Consider the following 19,752-nt stretch of genomic DNA (forward strand, 5'->3'; position numbering starts at 1 on the left):
TACTCTCTGAAGAAGCATTTAGCTGCTCTTTTCTGATGCTAGTAACTGGAACTTCATTCATTCATTCATACCTCTTCACAACTTTACAACTGATGCTCTCAAACACATTAAGAGGCAAGAAATTCAAGTAATTTACTCTCAGCTGTTAACTGAATTCTAGGTGAATCTAACCTGAGAAAATCCAGCCAAGATGTGCAAAACTGTCTAATTCTAATCAAGAGGTGCTACTTTAAAGAATCGAAAATATAAAACATATTCTGGTTTGTTTAACTTGTTTTTGTGTACTTATGTTTATCTTAATTTTTAAAACACTAAGGTGTTTATACTCTTGACCGGTACTCTATGCATGCTTTAATGAAACGACAAAAAGGTCATATATGTATGAATCTGGCCTAATATGTTTTCTCAGTCTCAGATGAAGGCGAGCCTCCAGCTAGTAGCACTCTAAAAGCCACAGAGAAGTCCACCATGGAGCAGCTGGTGGAGCGCGCCTTTTTCCGGGACTATCAGAGGCTGGGCCTGGGCACCATCACCGCCAGCTCCTCACGCTCCAAAAGTGGAGAGCAGTTCCGCGTGACTGCAGTCAACAGACTCTACTCTCTCTGCCGCAGGTCAGATACCTCTCTACAGGCTTTTACTTTTTCTGGTCAGTTAATTTCAATGTTCACCATCCACATGTTCAGAATCCAAGCTGGCTTGTTTGACCTGAGTATTGAATGTTTTACAATCATCAACTGATTTATTCAGACACTGATATATAAAAGTTATAATAACTGTAATAATAGAGTACACCTAACTGAGGGTAAAGGTGATTAACTGGCCAAAACCCTATTGAGCATCTGTGGGGCATCCTCAAATGGAAGGTCTAGTGATCTCTAGTGATCTCCAATAGTAATACATTTTCACTAGGGGTGGGCGATATGTCCCTAAAATAATATTATAATATTTCATGGAATTTTTCGCGATAACGGTACTCTTGCCGATATATATAAAAAAAAAAAAACAATGAATTAAAAATATTATTTCAAAAACACACTATTGCTACAAAATAAAATGTACATGTTATTAGTGCATACGATATGATATGGGACACCCCTAACTGAAAACACAATTGATATTAATAATGCACTCCAAATATCTCCATATATCCCGGATTAAAGTAAAATAAGTGATACTGGACAGATATAATCTGTCTCTAGTAGATATATAATGGGAAATGAGAGCAGTGTGAATTTTTCTTTTGCTAAAAACAGCAAAAAAGTAGTACCCTGATGAGATCATTAGGGGTGGGTTATATGGCACCATATTTCAGGGTAAAATATAGTTCACGATATAAAAAAAATTTGGCGATATTATTGCGTACGATACGATATGGCACACCCCTAATTTTCACTAAGGGATGTCCCCACTTTTATTGCCAGTGGTTTAGACAGTAATGGCTGTGTGTTGAGTTATTTTGAGGGCACAGCCAATTTACACTGTTATGCAGTGGTGTGCTCACTTTTGCGAGATATTGTACTACTACTGCTTCTTTTGCTATTAATGTGAACAGTCTCCAGCCTGCCAAATCTGTGATACTCCTCAAACTATTAAACACATCTTAGTAGTCTGCCCTGCACTTTTATCCACCAGAAATGAATTGTGCAGAGTTGGAAATATGAAAGAACTGTTTGAAAAATTCCACCAGCTAAAATACTTCATTTTCTGGAAGTCCTTCATATGAAGAAACTGATTTAAGTCTGTGATGCTCAAGTCACAAACATTGTCGATGCCATTAAATAGCTAATATGTTGCTGATATGGCACAAAACACAAACAAACAAACAAAATATTGATGTGCGATGCAGCCATCTTGGATTCTGAGCTTGAAGTTGCTACGGTTAAATGTTTTTTTGGGTTATTTTTTTAATTCATTACTACTTCTACAAACCAGCGTATTTGATAAAATAAAAAATTAACTAATTAATCCATAAAGGCTATACACCACCATTTTCTACAAATTGTACAGTTAATATTCTTCTTTTTGCAGTTATCCTGGGCTCCTGGTGGTGCCTCAGTCAGTGCAGGACAGCAGTCTGCAGAAGGTGGCTCGGTGTTACAGACACAACCGTTTTCCTATTGTTTGTTGGAAACATCCTCGTACCAAAGCTGTGATGCTCCGAGCCGGGGGCTTCCACGGGAAGAGTGTGGTGGGACTGTTCAAGTCGCAGAACCCAGCTTCTACAGGTACATATACTTCAACACGTGAATCTGCAATCTCAAGTTATGGGACTAGGGAGTAAATGAGAAATGTCCCATGCCTAACTGTAGTGGAGATAAAACGTAGAAGTAGAAGTACTAAAGTATACAACATTTTTTGTACTTAAGTATTGCATGTAGTTTATTGTAAAAAAAGCAAGTTATTACAGAAAGCAGTGGAGCATCTACCGCTCTGGCTTTATTTCGATCTTTAGTTAATTATTATTAATTTTACCATTTCTTATTACTCATCATTTTATTTTAGCTTTTACTTTTACAATAAAAAAAATCTTTATTTTAAATTTGATAAATTCTATACTTTTTGTATGTTAATTTTTATGCTCATTTTATTTAGATGTTTCCTATTTTTTATATATACAGTTCTGGAAAAAAAAGAGACCACTTCAGTATGTTTGTGTAAAATGAAATTATTGTTTTATTCTATAAACTACGGACAACATTTCTCCCAAATTCCAAATAAAAATAATATCATTTAGAGCATTTATTTGCAGGAAGTTCATATTCATAAAGTTTTAAGAGTTCAGAAATCAATATTTGGTAGGATAACCCTGGTTTTTAATCACAACTTTCATGCATCTTGGCATCATGTTCTCCTCCACCAGTCTTACCCTCTGCTTTTGGATAACTTTATGCCTTTACTCCTGGTGCAAAATGCAAGCAGTTCAGCTTGGTTTGATGGTTTGTGATCATCCATCTTGCTCTTGATTATATTCCAGAGGTTTTCACTTTGGTAAAATCAAAGAAACTCATTATTTTAAGTGATCACTTAATTTTAATTCTGATTATTTTTCCTTCCTATTTTAATTTTTTTATGTAATGTTTTCAATTCCATTTTTATTGTAAATCCTTGGCTGCGTTGTAAATGAGGGTCACCCTTAATGTACTCCCAAGTTAAAATCTACTAGTTTAAAAAATTATATTCTGTAGCAGTAATCGGGTGCATGTGTACTAATCTCTTTATTTTTATATTAATCTAATTTAGTTAATGCTTTATAATAGTTATGAAATACCATTATACAGTGATATTCTGGTCTAAATTTTATCTGATTGGTGATTTAACGTATGCATACTCTCTTTCTCATCTCACTCCTCCAGCTCCGGCCACTTCATCAGAGTCGTCCAGTAGTCTGGAGCAGGAGAAGTATCTGCAGGCCATCCTCAGCTCCATCCCCATTTACTTCAAAGCTAACGGCAGCAACACGCTGTCCAACCGCTCGCTCGTCAGCCTTTCCCCAGGTACGCTCCCCGCCTCCCTGCCCGCATCCCTGCTCCTCCACCGCGCTCTGTCTGAGAGATGGATGCTCGCATGTTTGTCTCACGCTTGTTTTGCCGTTTGTTGTCCCTGTTTTTAGTGTTTTTTCAGACTCTTATCTCCTCAAGCTTCCTCTCATTGCACAAACTGTTATTTATATTTGTGGGCCTGAGCTCCAGAGGAACTGAAGCACAATGTGTGCACTTATATAAGAGGAACAGGACATGTAGAGGTCACCTTCAATCCACCTCTCTTCCATCACACACTGTTCCCCACTGCCCCAATCCGTCCTGACCTGCTCCGTCAGCAAAGCTTCTACCCCATAGATTTTCAGTAATTCTGCATTTACTGAGTTGAACAGTCCAAAAATAGGCCTTAAATTGTCCTAAAAAGTCGTAAATTCATCTCCCTCACAAGAAGCACCAGCATCACACCTGATCTTAAACCAGAGGTGTTCCAAGCAATGTTTTCTTTTGAGATTTTGAGATTGCTCATACCTTTAGTAACTGGCACTATGATGAAGAGTTCGCTGGTTCGAATCCCAGTCATGCCGCTTGCCATCAGCTGCCGGAGCCCTGAGAGAGCACAATTGGTCTTGTTCTCTCTGGGTGGGTAGATGGCGCTCTTTCCCCTCATCACTCCTAGGGTGATGTTGATCAGCACAAGGCATCTGTGAGCTGATGTATCAGAACCGAGTCGCTGCGCTTTCCTCCGAGCGTTAGCCCTGTGATGCTACTCGATAATGCTGCATCATCAGCAGTTCAAAAAGAGGAGGTGGTCTGACTTCACATGAGTCGGAAGAGGCGTGTTCTAGTCTTCACCTTCCTTGTGTTGTGGCATCACTAGTGATGGTGGGATATACAGCTGGGTAGCAGCTTTTTGTTTTTGTAGATATTTGTAGATTGAATTTTTTTTTTTTTTTGCCATAATCGCCCAGCACTAGTTCACAGCTTTTAAAGGGTCTGTGACAGATACATCACCATGGGTTCTGTGGGGTTAATTTTCTCTACTAATAGAACTAAAAGGCATCATCTCGACCCTAATAGCTGCTAGGTTCTTATTAAGAACTGGGTCACTGTAAGATCTGGTTAGGTTCACATGTCGTGAAATTCATATGGATTTTAGAAAGATTCAATATTTTAGCCTGGCCCAAAGGCAGACTGAAGGAACTAATCAGTAAGTTCCACTCCAAATACACGCAATGAAAGCATGCAGTCGACTGCACAACTACGTAAGCCATCGTCAGGTTACCTGAGCGTAATCTAAACTGATCCCCACTCCTGCAGGATTATTAAAAGCTCTAAGAGGATTGCACTGAGACTGAGTTCGGAGAATAATGCCGTCTCAGCATATTGAGGGGTATTAGAGCCACGCTTTCCTCAAGTGTTTTAGTACACGCCAGTTTCTTTATAACAGAGAAAAAAGAAAAAGTAGAGAGGATGCAAATAAAAAACATGTGAAGCTATACCAATTATATTGCATATTCTTCTGGAAAACTTGACTTAATTTGTTAGTATAGATGTATTACTGCATTTTAGGCTTTCAGCACATTCAGAAAAAAAGTTGGGGAAAGTAGGAATTTTTAGGGCCAGGTGATGTCAGCTGCCATTTTTCAAAATATCAAACTTTAATATCAAACAAAGATAATCTGAGTAAATATAATCACTTTTTAACGATAATTTCATCATAATTTCAAACTCTGCAAACCAATCTAGTCTTATGTGAAAAAGAGTTTGCCCACCATAAATAATTTTTTTAGAAAGCTACCTCACCTGTGGCATCAAGAAATCACTTAAATAGAATCTGTCTTACAACATGAAGCAGCTAAAAGATCTCAAAAAGCAACACATTATGCCCTGATCTGAAGAAATTCAAAAACAGATGCGAAAGTATTTTCTAAAGCTTTAAGACTCTAGTGAACCACAGTGAGAGCTATTATTCACAAATGGAGAAAACATAGAACACTGGTGAACCTTTCCAGGAGTGACCAAATTACTCCTAAAGGGCATGGACAACTCATCCAGGAGGTCACAAAGTAACCCAGAATAACATTTAAAAAACTGCAGGTCTCACTCACCTCAGTTAAGGTCAGTGTTAATGATTCAGTAATAAGAAAGAGACTGCTTTACAGTAAAGATAAAAACACTGCTGACCTAAAAGAACAAAACAGACCATTTCACATTTGCCAAAACGTATCTTGATGATCCTATGGCATGATCATAAACAGGACTTTTATGCTGTAAAACCTTCTATTGTGGCTGAATTAACTCGTTGCCGGTTATCAGTAAAGCTTGATTACTGTTGTAATCAAGCTTTACTGATACACTTTTTTTCACACAGGGCTAGATTGGTCTGGATAGTTTTTTTTTTTACCTTTAATAAATAAAATTATCATTTAAAACACTTTTTATATTTACTCAGGTTATATTTGTCTTATATTAAAGTTTGTTTGATAATTTGAAAAATATCAGTATGACAAAAAGAGAAATCTGTAGGGGGCAAACACTTTTTCACGCCACTGTATATCCATAGAAAAAGAAAAATGAAGTAAAACTTATCTCTATTGTTTATCTAAGAATAATTTCTTTATCTAAAATGTATTTCTTGTTTGGAAAATGTTTATATGATGTGTTTCTGTCAAAACAAAACCCAAAATTAACAAATTATCTGTTTTATTGCATTATTTAACACTAACAACTATTCTATTGCATAATGCTCCTGATTGCTTAATTCTAAGTAGGTATTTGTATCCATATCAGCAATTACAAAAATACTCATACTGAGTTGGAAAAAAGTGCTATTTATGCATCCTTAGTTCATACTGTCTGCACTGAAATAAGTAAAACTGAAGGTTTAATTTTTGCAAGACAAGTTGGTGAGTTTGGATTGCAGACAAATGATTACGTGGCTGTATGGAAAATGGTATCAACAACTTAAAACGTGTTGAGCAATGCCTGGTCATGAGAATAATTGGAAATGAATGGAAGCAGAAACAATGCTGATGTGTTTTCATTTCCCTGAATGTCCTCTGACTCATTCTGATCATGCAACACTGTCAGAAATTCAAGATTTCATAATGTTTTTATTCAAATGAATCAAATGTCTCTTATAGCGAACGATCGAAGGTCATCGAGAATACCAAAGATGACCAACTTCGATGTCAACTTCGATATTTCATTCTCCAACAGCTTCACCAGAGGAGGTAACTGGACCATTTAACATTCATTAAAGAGTATTACTGTCTCATCTTTCTATCCTATTACTTAGTATCTAGTATCTTGTAGCTACAGTGGCTTGTAAAAAAAAAAAACTTAAAATTTATTTTACTTAAATTCATTTTTGAGATTTTAAGTGATTTTATGTGACACAAAGTATTACATAATTTTTTAACATTTTAACAAGTCTAACGTGCAAAATTATTCATCCCCCTTTACTCTTAAACTCTTAAATAATAGTAAAATCAATAAAATCCAGTAAAATCAGTGGCCTTCAGAAGTCACTTTAACAATTAGTTAATAGAGTGCAGCTGTGTGTAATTTACGCTAAAGTTCAGGACCATAGCTGCTGTTAACTAGTTAACTTTAGGGCTTTATGTGTCTTCAGAAAGGAAAGAGATGGTGCAGAAATTATTTATTATTGTCCATTCCTTAATTAGCTTTGGTTAGTCTTTATTTTATTTAATTTTTCATTTTTGCACATCACTTGAACTTAAAAATTTGAAAACCATTATTATTTCCGTTCTACTTCACAATGATGTGCTGCTTTGTGTTGGTGTATCAGTTAAAATCTCAATAAAATGTATTTAAGTTTGTAATTGTAAAGTGACAAAATGTGTAATTGTTCTAGAGGTATGAATACTTTTGCAAGCCATTGTATATCTCATTCTCTGTGTTCAGTCCACCTGCCACCACAGTCTCACTTCCCATACACATGCACACACTCATGGGCCTGTCACAATAAAAAAGAATCATCATATTAAATCATCCAAACTATGAAGAAAATCATGGAATTAGTAAAAAAAAAAACTGTTAAACTATAATATGTTTTATATTTAAGAATCTTTCAAGTAGAAACTCTTGCTTAGATGACATCTTTGCACATCTTGGCTGGATTTTCTCAGTTTTATGGGGTATTTTTCAGACTAAAAGGTGCACTTCAAATCCTTTAATTTTCACAAAAATCATTAGTGCGCCTTATAATCTGGTGCACCTTGTGTATGAATTTTACCAGTCAGGTATTAAGGAACAGTAAAGCCACTTTGCTGAAGTGCAGCGTTATAGTTGTCAGTTTTCAGTAAAGTTTCTTCAACACTAAGGCTGGAGCAGCAGCATTAGCATTAGCTGCTAACTGCAGCACTAGCTCTTTCGACAGTATTCATTTACAATGTAGGGAATGAATAAAAACTGTTGTCAAATGAATGTCACTGATGTTACATACAAGCTTATGTAACTCATTATAAGTTATGTATGATATACAGGGTTTGGACAATGAAACTGAAACACCTGTCATTTTTGTGTGGGAGGTTTTATGGCTAAATTGGAGCAGCCTGATGGCCAGTCTTCATTAATTGCACATTGCACCAGTAAGAGCAGAGTGGGAAGGTTCAATTAGCAGGGTAAGAGCACAGTTCTGTTCAAAATATTGCAATGCACATAACATTATGGGTGACTTACCAGAGTTCAAAAGAGGACAAATTGTTGGTGCATGTCTTGCTGGTGCATCTGTGACCAAGACAGCAAGTCTTTGTGATGTATCAAGAGCCACGGTATCCAGGGTAATGTCAGCATACCACCAAGCAGGACCAACCACATCCAACAGGATTAACTGTGGACGCTGTAAGAGGAAGCTGTCTGAAAGGGATGTTCGGGTGCTAACCCGGATTGTATAAAATAAAAAATAAAAGCACGGCTGCTCAAATCACGGCAGAATTCAACGTGCACCTCAACTCTCCTGATTCCACCAGAACTGTCCGTCACCACAATAAATTATTGTGTTCTAAATCCAGGTGTTTCAGTTTCATTGTCCAACCCCTGTATAAAGCATTATAAATGTTATATTTTGATATTGATGTCATCCAAACAAAATATTGTGGGAATGTATGTATATCGTACAATAAATCGTTAATGTAATTATTGTGACAGGCCTACACTTTCATATATATAGGCTCTGTTGGCTTTGGCCTGCTCTGAATTCTCCAGTGACAGCACGGCCGGCTGAACCTGTCTTTACACAGAGCTTTGGAGGACAGAACATGCTTCATAAAATCCAAAGACCCACCACACAAACACACACACACACACACAGATACACACACACACAGATACACAGAAAGAGAGGCTTTTAGGAAGAGAAAAAAAAATGAAGCAGGACTTTAACAATAGTGTATTGCACTAATAGCAATCTTTCCCATAAGCAGCACAGCACTTGATTTGCTGGGAGCAGCTGCAGATGCAGATGCAGGGCTGCTGCACACCTTGTGGGTGTCTGAGCTGAGGAACACTGCTGTGTGTTCTAGCTGTGCTTCTGCTCGTGTCTCGAGACTGATCGATCCTTGCGTAACAGTTGTCATCTGAGGCGCTGATTATTTACAGGAATGAAACTGAGAGGGAAAGGGAGTGACTCGAGTCTCTCGATTACCGCCAGCGATGTTGTAATCTGGGTTAAAAGTAGCAGCTGCAAGCGGCGACTCGTACCGCTGCAGAATAAGAAAGGGCGCTGCCCGCTTTAGAGGAACGTGCCATCATCCTGTTAGCATGCGTACTGTATTGTTTACAGGGCCAGCTTAACAAGAATCACCTCCACACGTCTTGAATCACTTTTTGTTTGTTACCTTTAATTGTTTCCATGACTTCATCAACTCAACTCGCACTGACTTGTTCAGAGGTGTGTATCATCAAGCATCATTTGTTGTATTACATTGTATTGCTAGGAGTGGGTGATGTGGAATATATAGTAAATATATATATACATATATGGAAACAAAATTATGAGACCACTTAAAAATTATGAGTTTCTTTGATTTTACCAAATTGAAAACCTCTGGGGAAAAAATGAAGAGAAAGATGGATGATCTCAAGCACTTTTTGCACCAGGAGTGGTATAAAGTTATCCAAAAGCAGTGTGTAAGACTGGCGGAGGAGAACATGCCAAGATGCATGATTAAAAACTGTGATTAAAAACCAGGGTTATTCCACTAAATATTGATTTCTGAACTCTTAAAACTTTAGGAATATGAACTTGTTTTTGATTTACATTATTTGAGGTCTGAAAGCTCTGCATCTTTTTGATTTTACAGCCATTTATTATTTTCTGCAAATAAATGCTCTAAATGACAATATTTTTATTTAGAATTTGGGAGAAATTTGGCAGAAAAGTCTGTAGTTTATAGAATAAAACAACAATTTTCATTTTACTCAAACACAAACCTATAAATAGCAAAATTTAGAGAAACTGATTCAGAAACTAATTGGGTCTCTTATTTTTTTTTATCTTTATATTTTGCAATATGATTAAATATATGCCACACCCCTAATTGAATGATTGAATTTTCACCAAATTGTAACAATTAAAGTCTAAGATCAAACATGCCATGATACTAATAATATACTCTATATATGCAGGATTTAAGTAGAATAAACACTAATAAACTTAAACATTTTAAGAATGTAATATGGTAATGTATTCATGTATTCATAATGCATTAAGAATGCATGTTTAATGCATTATATGACATACATAATACCTTATAATGGCTGTAATAAGCGTCTATAATAAGTACATATAGTGACATACAGGTCCAGTCAAAGTTTGGACTCTCCTTCTCATTCAGTGTTTTATTATTTTTTTCTTTCATAGTAAATGAATATTAAAGTGATTCAGACTATGAAGGAACACATAAGGAATCATGTAGTAACTTAAAGTGTTAAACAAACCAAAATATTCTGTATAGCATTTAGGTGCTCTTATCTGGGGAGCTGTCAACTTGCTGAAGCTGATAACTCTAATTTGTTTAAAGTAAAATAAATTATATTTCACAGATTTACTTTCTCTCTTTCTCGTAGATATTATTTATCGGGAAATGATAACAATTCTTCATACTTTTTAATAGAAGTCAAAGTAAAAAAAAATGTATTCAAAGTGATTTTGGAGCATTTCTATTGGTTCATTCATTTTATTCGCATCATGTCAGAAAGTGACAACTGCAAAAATAGAGAATCAAGTTTTTTTTTTTTTTTTAATGACTACAACGATTTTACTTTCAAAATCAGATAAATTCATATTTTGATCTAAAAGGTCTGTACCTTTTGTATACAAATGCTCTAGAAATTCTTCAGTGGATAAAATAGTTTAGCTTTTATATTTCCAATTTTGCTAATTTACAGTAAAACCTTTAATGAAAGTCAGTGTACAAAAGATTTCATTCAAATCATTTTGCAACATTACTTTTTTTTTACATTTATATTACGTCAAAAAGTAAAAGGCAAGGCTTTAGCATATCAGCGACAATTAACAGGACCAGTCACTTCTTCTCAGGACCACTTCTTCTCGTTAAAAGTTTTTCTTTATTTAATTTATTTTCTACATTGTAGATTAATATTCAAGACATACAACAATTAAGGGAAGCATATGGAATTACCTAGTAAACAGTTAAAAAGTGTTTTTAAAAAGTTCACAGCGTGAGGGAAAAGCAGCAACTATTGTTCAGCACCTCCAGGAACTCCTTCCTTCAAGATGCTGAGAAAACTATTCCAGAGATTAAAATATCAAAAGTGTGCAGATCTGTCCTCAAAGATAAATGTGCTACTTAGAAGAATCTAAAGTATAAAACATATTCTGATTTGTTTCTGTATAGCTTTAATATAGTCTTCAATATTAAATTTGAATGTAAAAGAATCGTAAAAGGAAAGAAAACACATTGAATGAGTAGAGGTGTGTCCAAACTTTTTTTGTTTATTCATGAATTGATAACATGCAGAATGGTTAGAATGGTACTTTAGGACTTGATGCCACCTCTGACCAATCATCATCCAGCAATTCATGTTGTGCATGCCATATCCATCTCCATTTACATCTTCTTCTCCTGTTTTTTTGTTTGGAGGAGTGTGTATGTGTGTGTGTGTGTGTGTCAGTGTGTGATTTCTCTAAATCTGATGTGATCTCTCTGTGCCCCCCCTTCCCCCCCACACCCTTTAAATCTACCAGTGCTTGGGTACAGGGACAAACTATTCACTCACACAAACCCAAAACCTCCAGCTAAGGGGAGACTCCACAATCAAGGTATAGTCCCTCTGTTTCCTCCCTTACTAACATTAACTAACCTTCCCCGTGCTACTGACAGATCTTCCTCATAATCACAGCTCACGTTATCCTTCATCAGAGATGAAGATCTGCATCCCTAACCCTGCAGCTTTAGCTCACGCATGCAGTCAATCACAACCTCACCACTGACCCCCTTCCCACGCATCAGTTCCCTTCAGTAGTAGAGTAGTTATATTTTGTTACTGTACATCTTTGGCTGAGAATGAGTATTAAAGGTATATGATCAGTAAAGCTGATATACAGTGAGTAAAATAGGTATGGAGACACAAAGTCTTAAAAAGAAAAAATACGGAAATCACAAAGTATAATTTTTTAATAATTTATTTGTCTGTTGCTGCTGCAAATACGTATTTGAACACCTGTAAAAATCAATGTTAATATTAGGTACAGTAGCCATTGACCATTGAGGTCAAACGTTTCCTGTAGTTTTTAACCAAGTTTGCACCAAACACTGCAGCAGGGATTTTAGCCCATTCCTCCACACAGATCTTCTCCAGATCAGCCAGGTTTCTGGGCTGTTGCTGAGAAACACAGAGTTTGAGCTCCCTACAAAGATTTTCTATAGGGTTTAGGTCTGGAGACTAAACAGAACCTTGATAAGCTTCTTATGGGGTGTGTGCTTTAGGTCATTGTCGTGTTGGAAGACCCAGCCACGACCCATCTTCAATGCTCTAACTGAGGGAAGGGGGTTGTTCCCTAAAATCTTTACATGGCCCTGGGTATTCTCTTCTAATACAGTGCAGTTATTCTGTCCCATGTGCAGAAAAACACCCCCAAGACATGATGCTTCCACCCCCATACTTTACAGTAGGGATGGTGTTTTGGGGATGGTTCTCATCATTCTTTGTCCTCCAAACACAGCGAGTTGAATTAACACCAAAAAGTTATAGTTTGGTCTCATCTGACCACAGAACTGTCTCCTCATCTAAATGGTCACAGGCAAACCTAAGCTGGGCCTGGAGGACATGTGCTGATTTAAGCAGGGGAACATTCCGTGCCACGCATGACTTTAAACTATGATTCTTAGTGTATTTTACCCACAGTAACCTTGGAAACAGTGATGCCAGCTCTCTTCAGGTCATTGACCAGCTCCTTCCATGTTGTTCTGGGCTGATTCCTCACATTTCTTAGGATCATTGATTCGCCAGGGGGTGAGATCTTGTATGGAGCCCCAGTCCGAAGGAGATTGACAGTCATGTTAAGCTTCTTTCTTTCGTCATTTTTTAATAATTGCTTCAACATTTGTTTGGCAATTGCCTTGTAGCCCTTCCCAGCCTTGTGGAGGTCTACAATTTTGTCTCTGGTGTCTTTAGACAGCTCTTTGGTCTTTTAGCCATGTTACTAGTTAGAGTCTTACTGATTGTGTGGGGTGGACAGGTGTCTTTATGCAGCTAACGACCTCAAACAGGTGATTCTAATTTAGAATAATAAGTGGAGTGTTGGAGGACTATTTAGAGGCGTATTAACAGGTATTTGAGATCCAGAATTGTTGCAGATTGGTGAGTGTTCAAATACTTATTTGCAGCAGTAACACAAATAAATTATTTAAAAAATAATACATTGTGATTTCCGGATTTTTTTTTTTTTTTAGATTATGTCTCTCACAGTGGACATGCATCTAATATGAAAATTTCAAGCCCCTCCATGATTTCTAACTGGGAGCACTTGCAAAGTTGCTTGGTGATCAAATACTTATTTTCCTCACTGTACAGTAAAAAATAGTGATTGTAGGAAGAAGAAGCAGGGTTCATACAGTCATAAAAACCTGGAAAAGTCATGGAAATTGAAAATAGCAATTTCCAGGCCTGGATAAGTTTTGGAAAAATAAAAATACCCATTAAATTTAGGAAAAGTCATGGAAATTTGGTCTACAAATCTTTGTGTTACAGTTTATCGATGGAGAAAATCTATTTTGAGCTACAAATACATCACCTGAGAGTTAATTCAGTAATTTTAAGCCTACACAATGGAGCTCTCAGGATCTGACACACATTTTATTATTAACAATTGTGTGTCAGATTCATTTTAGACCTACTATAATAAATTTCGATTACAGTTTCAGTTGATTTTTAATTTTATTGTCCATGTCTGCACTGTTTTAAAAATTCTATGGTCATGAAAATCTGCCTTGAAGGCATGGAAAAGTCATGAAAAAATCATGGAAATGTATTGATTAAAAAGTGTATGAACCCTGAAGAAGGAGGTTATAATATTGATCTGGTATAACTAGATGCACAATCAATTGTTTCTTAGAAATCCTTTTGGGTTCATAAAGAAGCAGTTTTATGTAGAGAAACTTTAAATATGTAAGATTTGTAACAGGTAATGAGGGTTTCAGGTATGCACTTATCCTTCAAATCCCTTAAATCACTCTCTCTCTCTCACACACACAGTTCTGTTGTGTAATCTGTATTCTGTTGTGTATGTCTCTGAGTTAGAGATTCTACAGATGCTGACAGCTCCTTGTCCCTTGTATTAATTAAGGTGTTTGGGCGAGCCTGCGCTCCAGCAGCAGGTTTATCCCCCACCCCTCCACAACTGAGGTGGGGGCACGGTTGGCAGCCAAGGATCTGGCGCCCCCTACAGGAAGTGAAAGCCTGCACGCACAGCTTCTCAGACAGCAAGCAGCTCTTTACATCTTTGGAGAGAAGTCCCACCTCAGGGTAAGAGCTCATATTAAACATCATCACTGACAGTGATCCTAAAAATACCAGGTATACATCCTGCAGTTAGAAATGCTTCATATTTTTGGTGTATCTACCTTAATCTGCTATGCCCACTTTCAATAGTTCACTTTTTCCACATTTTTTGTTAGAAAATCCGCTCAAATCATATTAAATGGATTTTAAATATTTTTTTGTTATACATTTGTAGCAACTGCAGTGTGAAGTAAAGCTAACGCTGTGAAAAGGGCTACATATTGTTTTAAAGTTTCCGATACTGGTACAGATATGATACTTTGAATTTGGTACCGATACCCAAGCGATACTTTTTGAGGTTTTTACCACGCATATTGCTTTTATGATTTTCAGTTTTAAGAGTTCTTTTTAAAAAAATATCAGCATTACATTGACAAAATTAAATCAGTTATTACTTAAAAATGTATTATAATCATGATTCTTTTTTTTTTTATTCTGATGGTTCCCTGTGTTTTTGGGAGGGGACAGTAATAATAGTGTGGTGTGGTTTAGGTCTGGCAGACTAGAGCCTTATTACTGTATTATGATATCTCAGGAGAGAGACAGAGCGAGTGAGAGAGAGAGAGAGAAAGACAGAGCGAGTTAGCCAGAAACAGCGTGAGTTCGCGAGAAACAGTGCGACTTAAATCCTCACTTCTTGTAAAGGAATGTCTTACTTTAGGTGTTACATCAGAAGAGCATCCTGACATTATCTAACTATCGACCCAAGTGTCAGATTTCCTTTCTTCCATTTGTAAAGATTCCCAGCTCAGTGTTGAAGTGTCTGAACTCATTTCTTGTGCGTAATATTTGGACGGCATATTTCTGAGATGGCCATAAATCTGCTAGATAACACAACATCCCCAATCCCCATTTATAAAAGTGGTGATTTAGTGATAACATTTCCCTGTTTTGGCTACAACTGTGTTACATTTGGACCACTGTGCTCATTTTTATCATTATTAAATCAATATATTGGTCTGCAGTTATGCAAACTGGGCCTTTTGGCTGCTCCAGTGCTGCAAATCTTTCTTTCTGCGACCTTTTTGTGGAGCATAAATACACATACTGTCGTAGTTAGCTGATTCACTGGTTGTATGTGCTGAAATCAGATCTGCAGACTTGCAGGGGACAGTGGACCTTGTTTGTCTGGTTCAGGGCAGATTTAGAGGTGTCTCTTTTGATTTAGTTGAAGTTTAGAGTGAGAACCAGTCGATACAGACTGTTTATCTTCTCAGGGCTTTAAGCTGGACTCCATGCTGAACTGTGAGCTGGTGCCGGTGGAGTTTGCGGATACACGTCAGGCGAAGGCCTCGTTTAAGAAGTTGCTCCGGGCGTGTGTTCCCAGCGCCATGCCGACCGACACTGAAGACACCTTCCTCAAAGCTCTGGAGGAGAGCGAGTGGATTCTGCAGGTGAGCCTATTTTTTCTATGCTTTTTTTTTTTTGACACTTTCTGTTCAGTTCACAGCTGGCATCAATATCAACATGCATTCTGGATGATTAATTAAAAATTATCACTTAAACACATCCATTCACACCTGGCATCTTAATGACATCTGGTATAACTCCTTAGTTCACTTTTTTTTTTTATCCAATTTTAGCTATGCCGATTATCCCACCCTGCAGTCCTCCTATCACTATTAATAACCCAAGAATAGCACATGCCTCCTCCGATACATGTGAAGTCAGCCACCACCTCTTTCCGAACTACTGCTGATGCAGCATTACCGAGTAGCATCACAGTGCGCTCAGAGGAAAGCGCAGACGCCTTGTGCTGATCAACATCACCCTGGGAGTGATGAGGTGAAAGAGCACCATCTACTCTTCCCACCCAGAGAGAGAGCAAAGCGAACTGTGTGCTATTGTCTCTTATGTTTTTTTCCCAGAGCTGTGTATGTATATATATATATATATATATATATATATATATATATATATATATATATATATATCCTCGAGATGATTAGTACTGATTTAGCTCAACATTGAGGATTTTAGCCATTAATATAAATATTAAAAATAAGTCACCACAAGTATCTAAATCTATAGTATTTTTTCAGTTTCAGACATTGAAATAAATTGAATTCTGACTGCTCAGACAAAGTTGTGAAAGTAGCCACAAACCAGGTATTAATTAGACTACTGAAGAAATAAAAATATATAATTCAGTATATCTTTATGTTCACACTGCCACACAAACAAACCAGTCTGTGTCGCATATAATATAAAATATAAATATCACCCAGGAGTTATGCTATACTGCCAGGTTTGAACAGCATCTTTTTATGACCACCTGCAAAACATGGTTTGTTGGGTTTCACTGAGACACTTGTTCCTTCTCTGAAGTCTGTTTCCCAGTACTGCTAATGGTTCACGGTGGGGAAGACTGTGAGAAAGACCGGAGCTCGTTCTCTGTGACATTGACCCCCTTTTTTAAGACACTTCCTTTAGTACGCTCTCCCCAAGGAAATAGCGCGACAAAGATGGGAACGCAGTGGAGTTGCTTACCACGCTAATACTCGTGTCCCCTGAAGCCCCTTGGCCTGAGAACCTCCTGCCACTCATGTGCCAGAACAATATTATCTGTGGGGCACTGTGCCAAGGTATCTCAGAGGGCTTAGTCAGCAGTGAACTGTGCCCATACCAGCCACCCACGACAATAAATGCACAGGAAGCTGTAAACTGTTTTTAGATTCTAAGAGTAGACATGTCTGAGTGTTTTTCTTATATATTTGTGTGTGTGTGTGTGTGTGTCACAGATTCACAAGCTGCTGCAGCTGGCTCTGATCCAAGTGGAGTTGTTGGACAGCGGCTCTTCAGTGCTGCTGAGTCTAGAGGATGGCTGGGACATCACCACACAGGTGAGCATTTGGCCAAATCCCATTTTACCACTTTCCCCTACCACCTACACCTGAAGGTAGGGTGTAATAATTGTTTTTTTGGGAGAGAACAGAGGGTTATTAGAAATCACTGGCAAGATGGCGGCACACTTGACCAAAGAAACCCACATAATATGTACTATTTTTTTAGTTAAAATTCAATTATCTTAGTTTAATGTAGTTTTAATGCATAATGGCCCTTTTCTTTATGACCACCTTAAAAAATGCTGGTATTATATTAACTCCCTAGACAGCTAAATGTTTCTGTTCCACCTTAACCCTCCTATTATGTTCTGGTTCAAAATGACCCATTTTAAAGTTTGAAGATCTAGGAAAAATAGTCAGGTTAATAGTATTTGTTTCAGTATGAAACTTCTGGTTGCCTTAATTAGTGTAATCAACACATAATATATATAAAAAAGGTTCATCTCACATATTTGCAACCACCCCCTGCAAAAAATAAACCTAAAACAACATTGCATTGCATTATGTTTCAATGTTATGTTGGTGTTTTAAAAGTAATAAAGTAGTGAAACATAAAAAAAAAAGTTTGAACATATATGTATATATATTTTTTTATGAAAAACTAGTGAATTATCCTAATTGAACCATTAACTGTTAGAGGTAAGCTATTGCACTAAATATCGTCTAATCTTGCAGTAAATATTATGTTTTGGATAATTAAACATGCAGCAGGTCAGATTGACCCGGGAACATCATTGCTGTTCCTGACAAATGAACATAACAGGAGGGTTCAATAGTGCAGCACTTCCATTCTGTCCCCTGAGGCTGCTGCATGGTTTAAAGTGGAAAAGGATCATTTAAACAGCAAACTTTAGCTTTTTATAACAAAGGAATAAGGAGTGGATAGTATAGTATAGTAAGGAAATTGAGTATTATTTTAACTTCTCTACTGTACTTAAGTACTAAAATACTGTCTCTGCATCTACTGGAGTATTATTTTTACTTTACTACAGTACTTAAGTACTAAAATACTGTATCTGTATCAACTGGAGTATTATTTTTACTTTACTACAGTACTTAAGTACTAAAATACTGTATCTGTATCAACTGGAGTATTATTTTTACTTCATTGCTGTACTTAAGTACTAAAATACTGTATCTGTATCTACTGGAGTATTATTTTTACTCCACTACTGTACTTAAGTACTAAAATGCTGTATCTGTATCTACTGGAGTATTATTTTTCTATTATTTACATCCATTTTATTGTAGTTTTAATTAGTTCAATATTTTTATAGTATTTATACATTTTATTGATGATTTATTAAAAAATGTTGAATACTTTAATACTTCTACTTAGGGGGAGCTTAAAGCACATCTCAATTTCTACTCAACTCACTTTTTAATAGAGCACTTGTACTGTTACTAAAGTCTGGGTCTCCAGTACTTTATACATCTCTGAATGTAGCTAAATTCCAGTAGCGAGGTCGTCGATTAACTAGTAGCTGCTAATGAAGCTCTGGAGTTCTTTTTTATATCGATTTATTTTGACCGCATTTCAGGTTCTTTAAAGGATCATCCCATTTTTTATGGTGGTTGATGTCAATCAATTCTCCTTTTTAACTTGCTTTCAAAAAGGATGGGTGACACTCATAAACGAGGAGTTGGCATAAAAATGAGAAATGGGACAGGGCCATTATCTCACAGGTAAACTGGACACGCCTACCATTGGTCATTTTCGTTACAGCTCTCTTCGTTGAGCTGTCAGGATCTTGCATGCAGGCTCCGGTCTTCAGAGACTGCATCTCCACCATCTGCCCTTGATTACAATTGGAATGGACAAAGTCTGTGAAGCGTTTTCTCCTGTAGCTGCAGTTCAAGCAGGGTTTGTCACATTTTTGCAGGCTGAGCTCAAATTTTCCGAGTCCACTGGTTAAGCAAGAGCCACATTATTATTAGTGAGGGCATTGAGTGTCCTCCGCTCCGTCCTCAGCTCTTGTAAAGCTGAGCGGCCCACGTTAAAAGGGTGGAGGTGGGGGTTCTCCATGCCAGGCACGTGTTAGAACCAGAGCACATACCTCTACCTCTCGCTGTATCTCCTGCTCTCTCTGAGGGTCTCTCAGGCACGCTCTGGATAAATGGGCTCCATATGCTGGGGCTGTTATGGGCTGTTAAGTTGCTCTGCTGGGGGGAAAACAGGGCTGGGTGCTATCATGTCTTATATTAGCTCTTGACTCGGCGAGCCACCACTGAGCATGTCTGATTAGGTGGAGAAGTTACAGGACCATTCTAAACAGGCCCGAGGTTAACCTTTGACTCACTGATATTGTGTTGTTTTGTTGTCCTTCTGTTTTGATCACATTCACTTCAGTAAAAGTACAAGAGCTCTATCAGAAAAT

At 37.2% G+C, this 19,752-nt stretch overlaps 1 protein-coding gene across 2 annotated transcripts in view; it reads left to right on the forward strand.

Annotated features, from left to right (window-relative positions):
- Positions 1-19,752, forward strand: part of sbf2 (SET binding factor 2) — a 207,335-nt gene that overhangs the window by 168,404 nt on the left and 19,179 nt on the right. The window contains exons 27-34 of one of the 2 annotated variants that reach the window (XM_049465532.1): positions 410-611; positions 2,029-2,225; positions 3,354-3,494; positions 6,623-6,712; positions 11,713-11,787; positions 14,314-14,492; positions 15,746-15,922; positions 17,270-17,371. In XM_049465532.1, the coding sequence (XP_049321489.1) occupies positions 410-611; positions 2,029-2,225; positions 3,354-3,494; positions 6,623-6,712; positions 11,713-11,787; positions 14,314-14,492; positions 15,746-15,922; positions 17,270-17,371 (1,163 nt within the window). The remainder of the gene's footprint in view (positions 1-409; positions 612-2,028; positions 2,226-3,353; positions 3,495-6,622; positions 6,713-11,712; positions 11,788-14,313; positions 14,493-15,745; positions 15,923-17,269; positions 17,372-19,752) is intronic. The other variant, XM_049465533.1, reaches the window with a different exon arrangement.

This window comes from Astyanax mexicanus, chromosome 16 (genome assembly GCF_023375975.1).
Source record: "Astyanax mexicanus isolate ESR-SI-001 chromosome 16, AstMex3_surface, whole genome shotgun sequence".
Classification (NCBI taxonomy): domain Eukaryota; kingdom Metazoa; phylum Chordata; class Actinopteri; order Characiformes; family Acestrorhamphidae; genus Astyanax; species Astyanax mexicanus.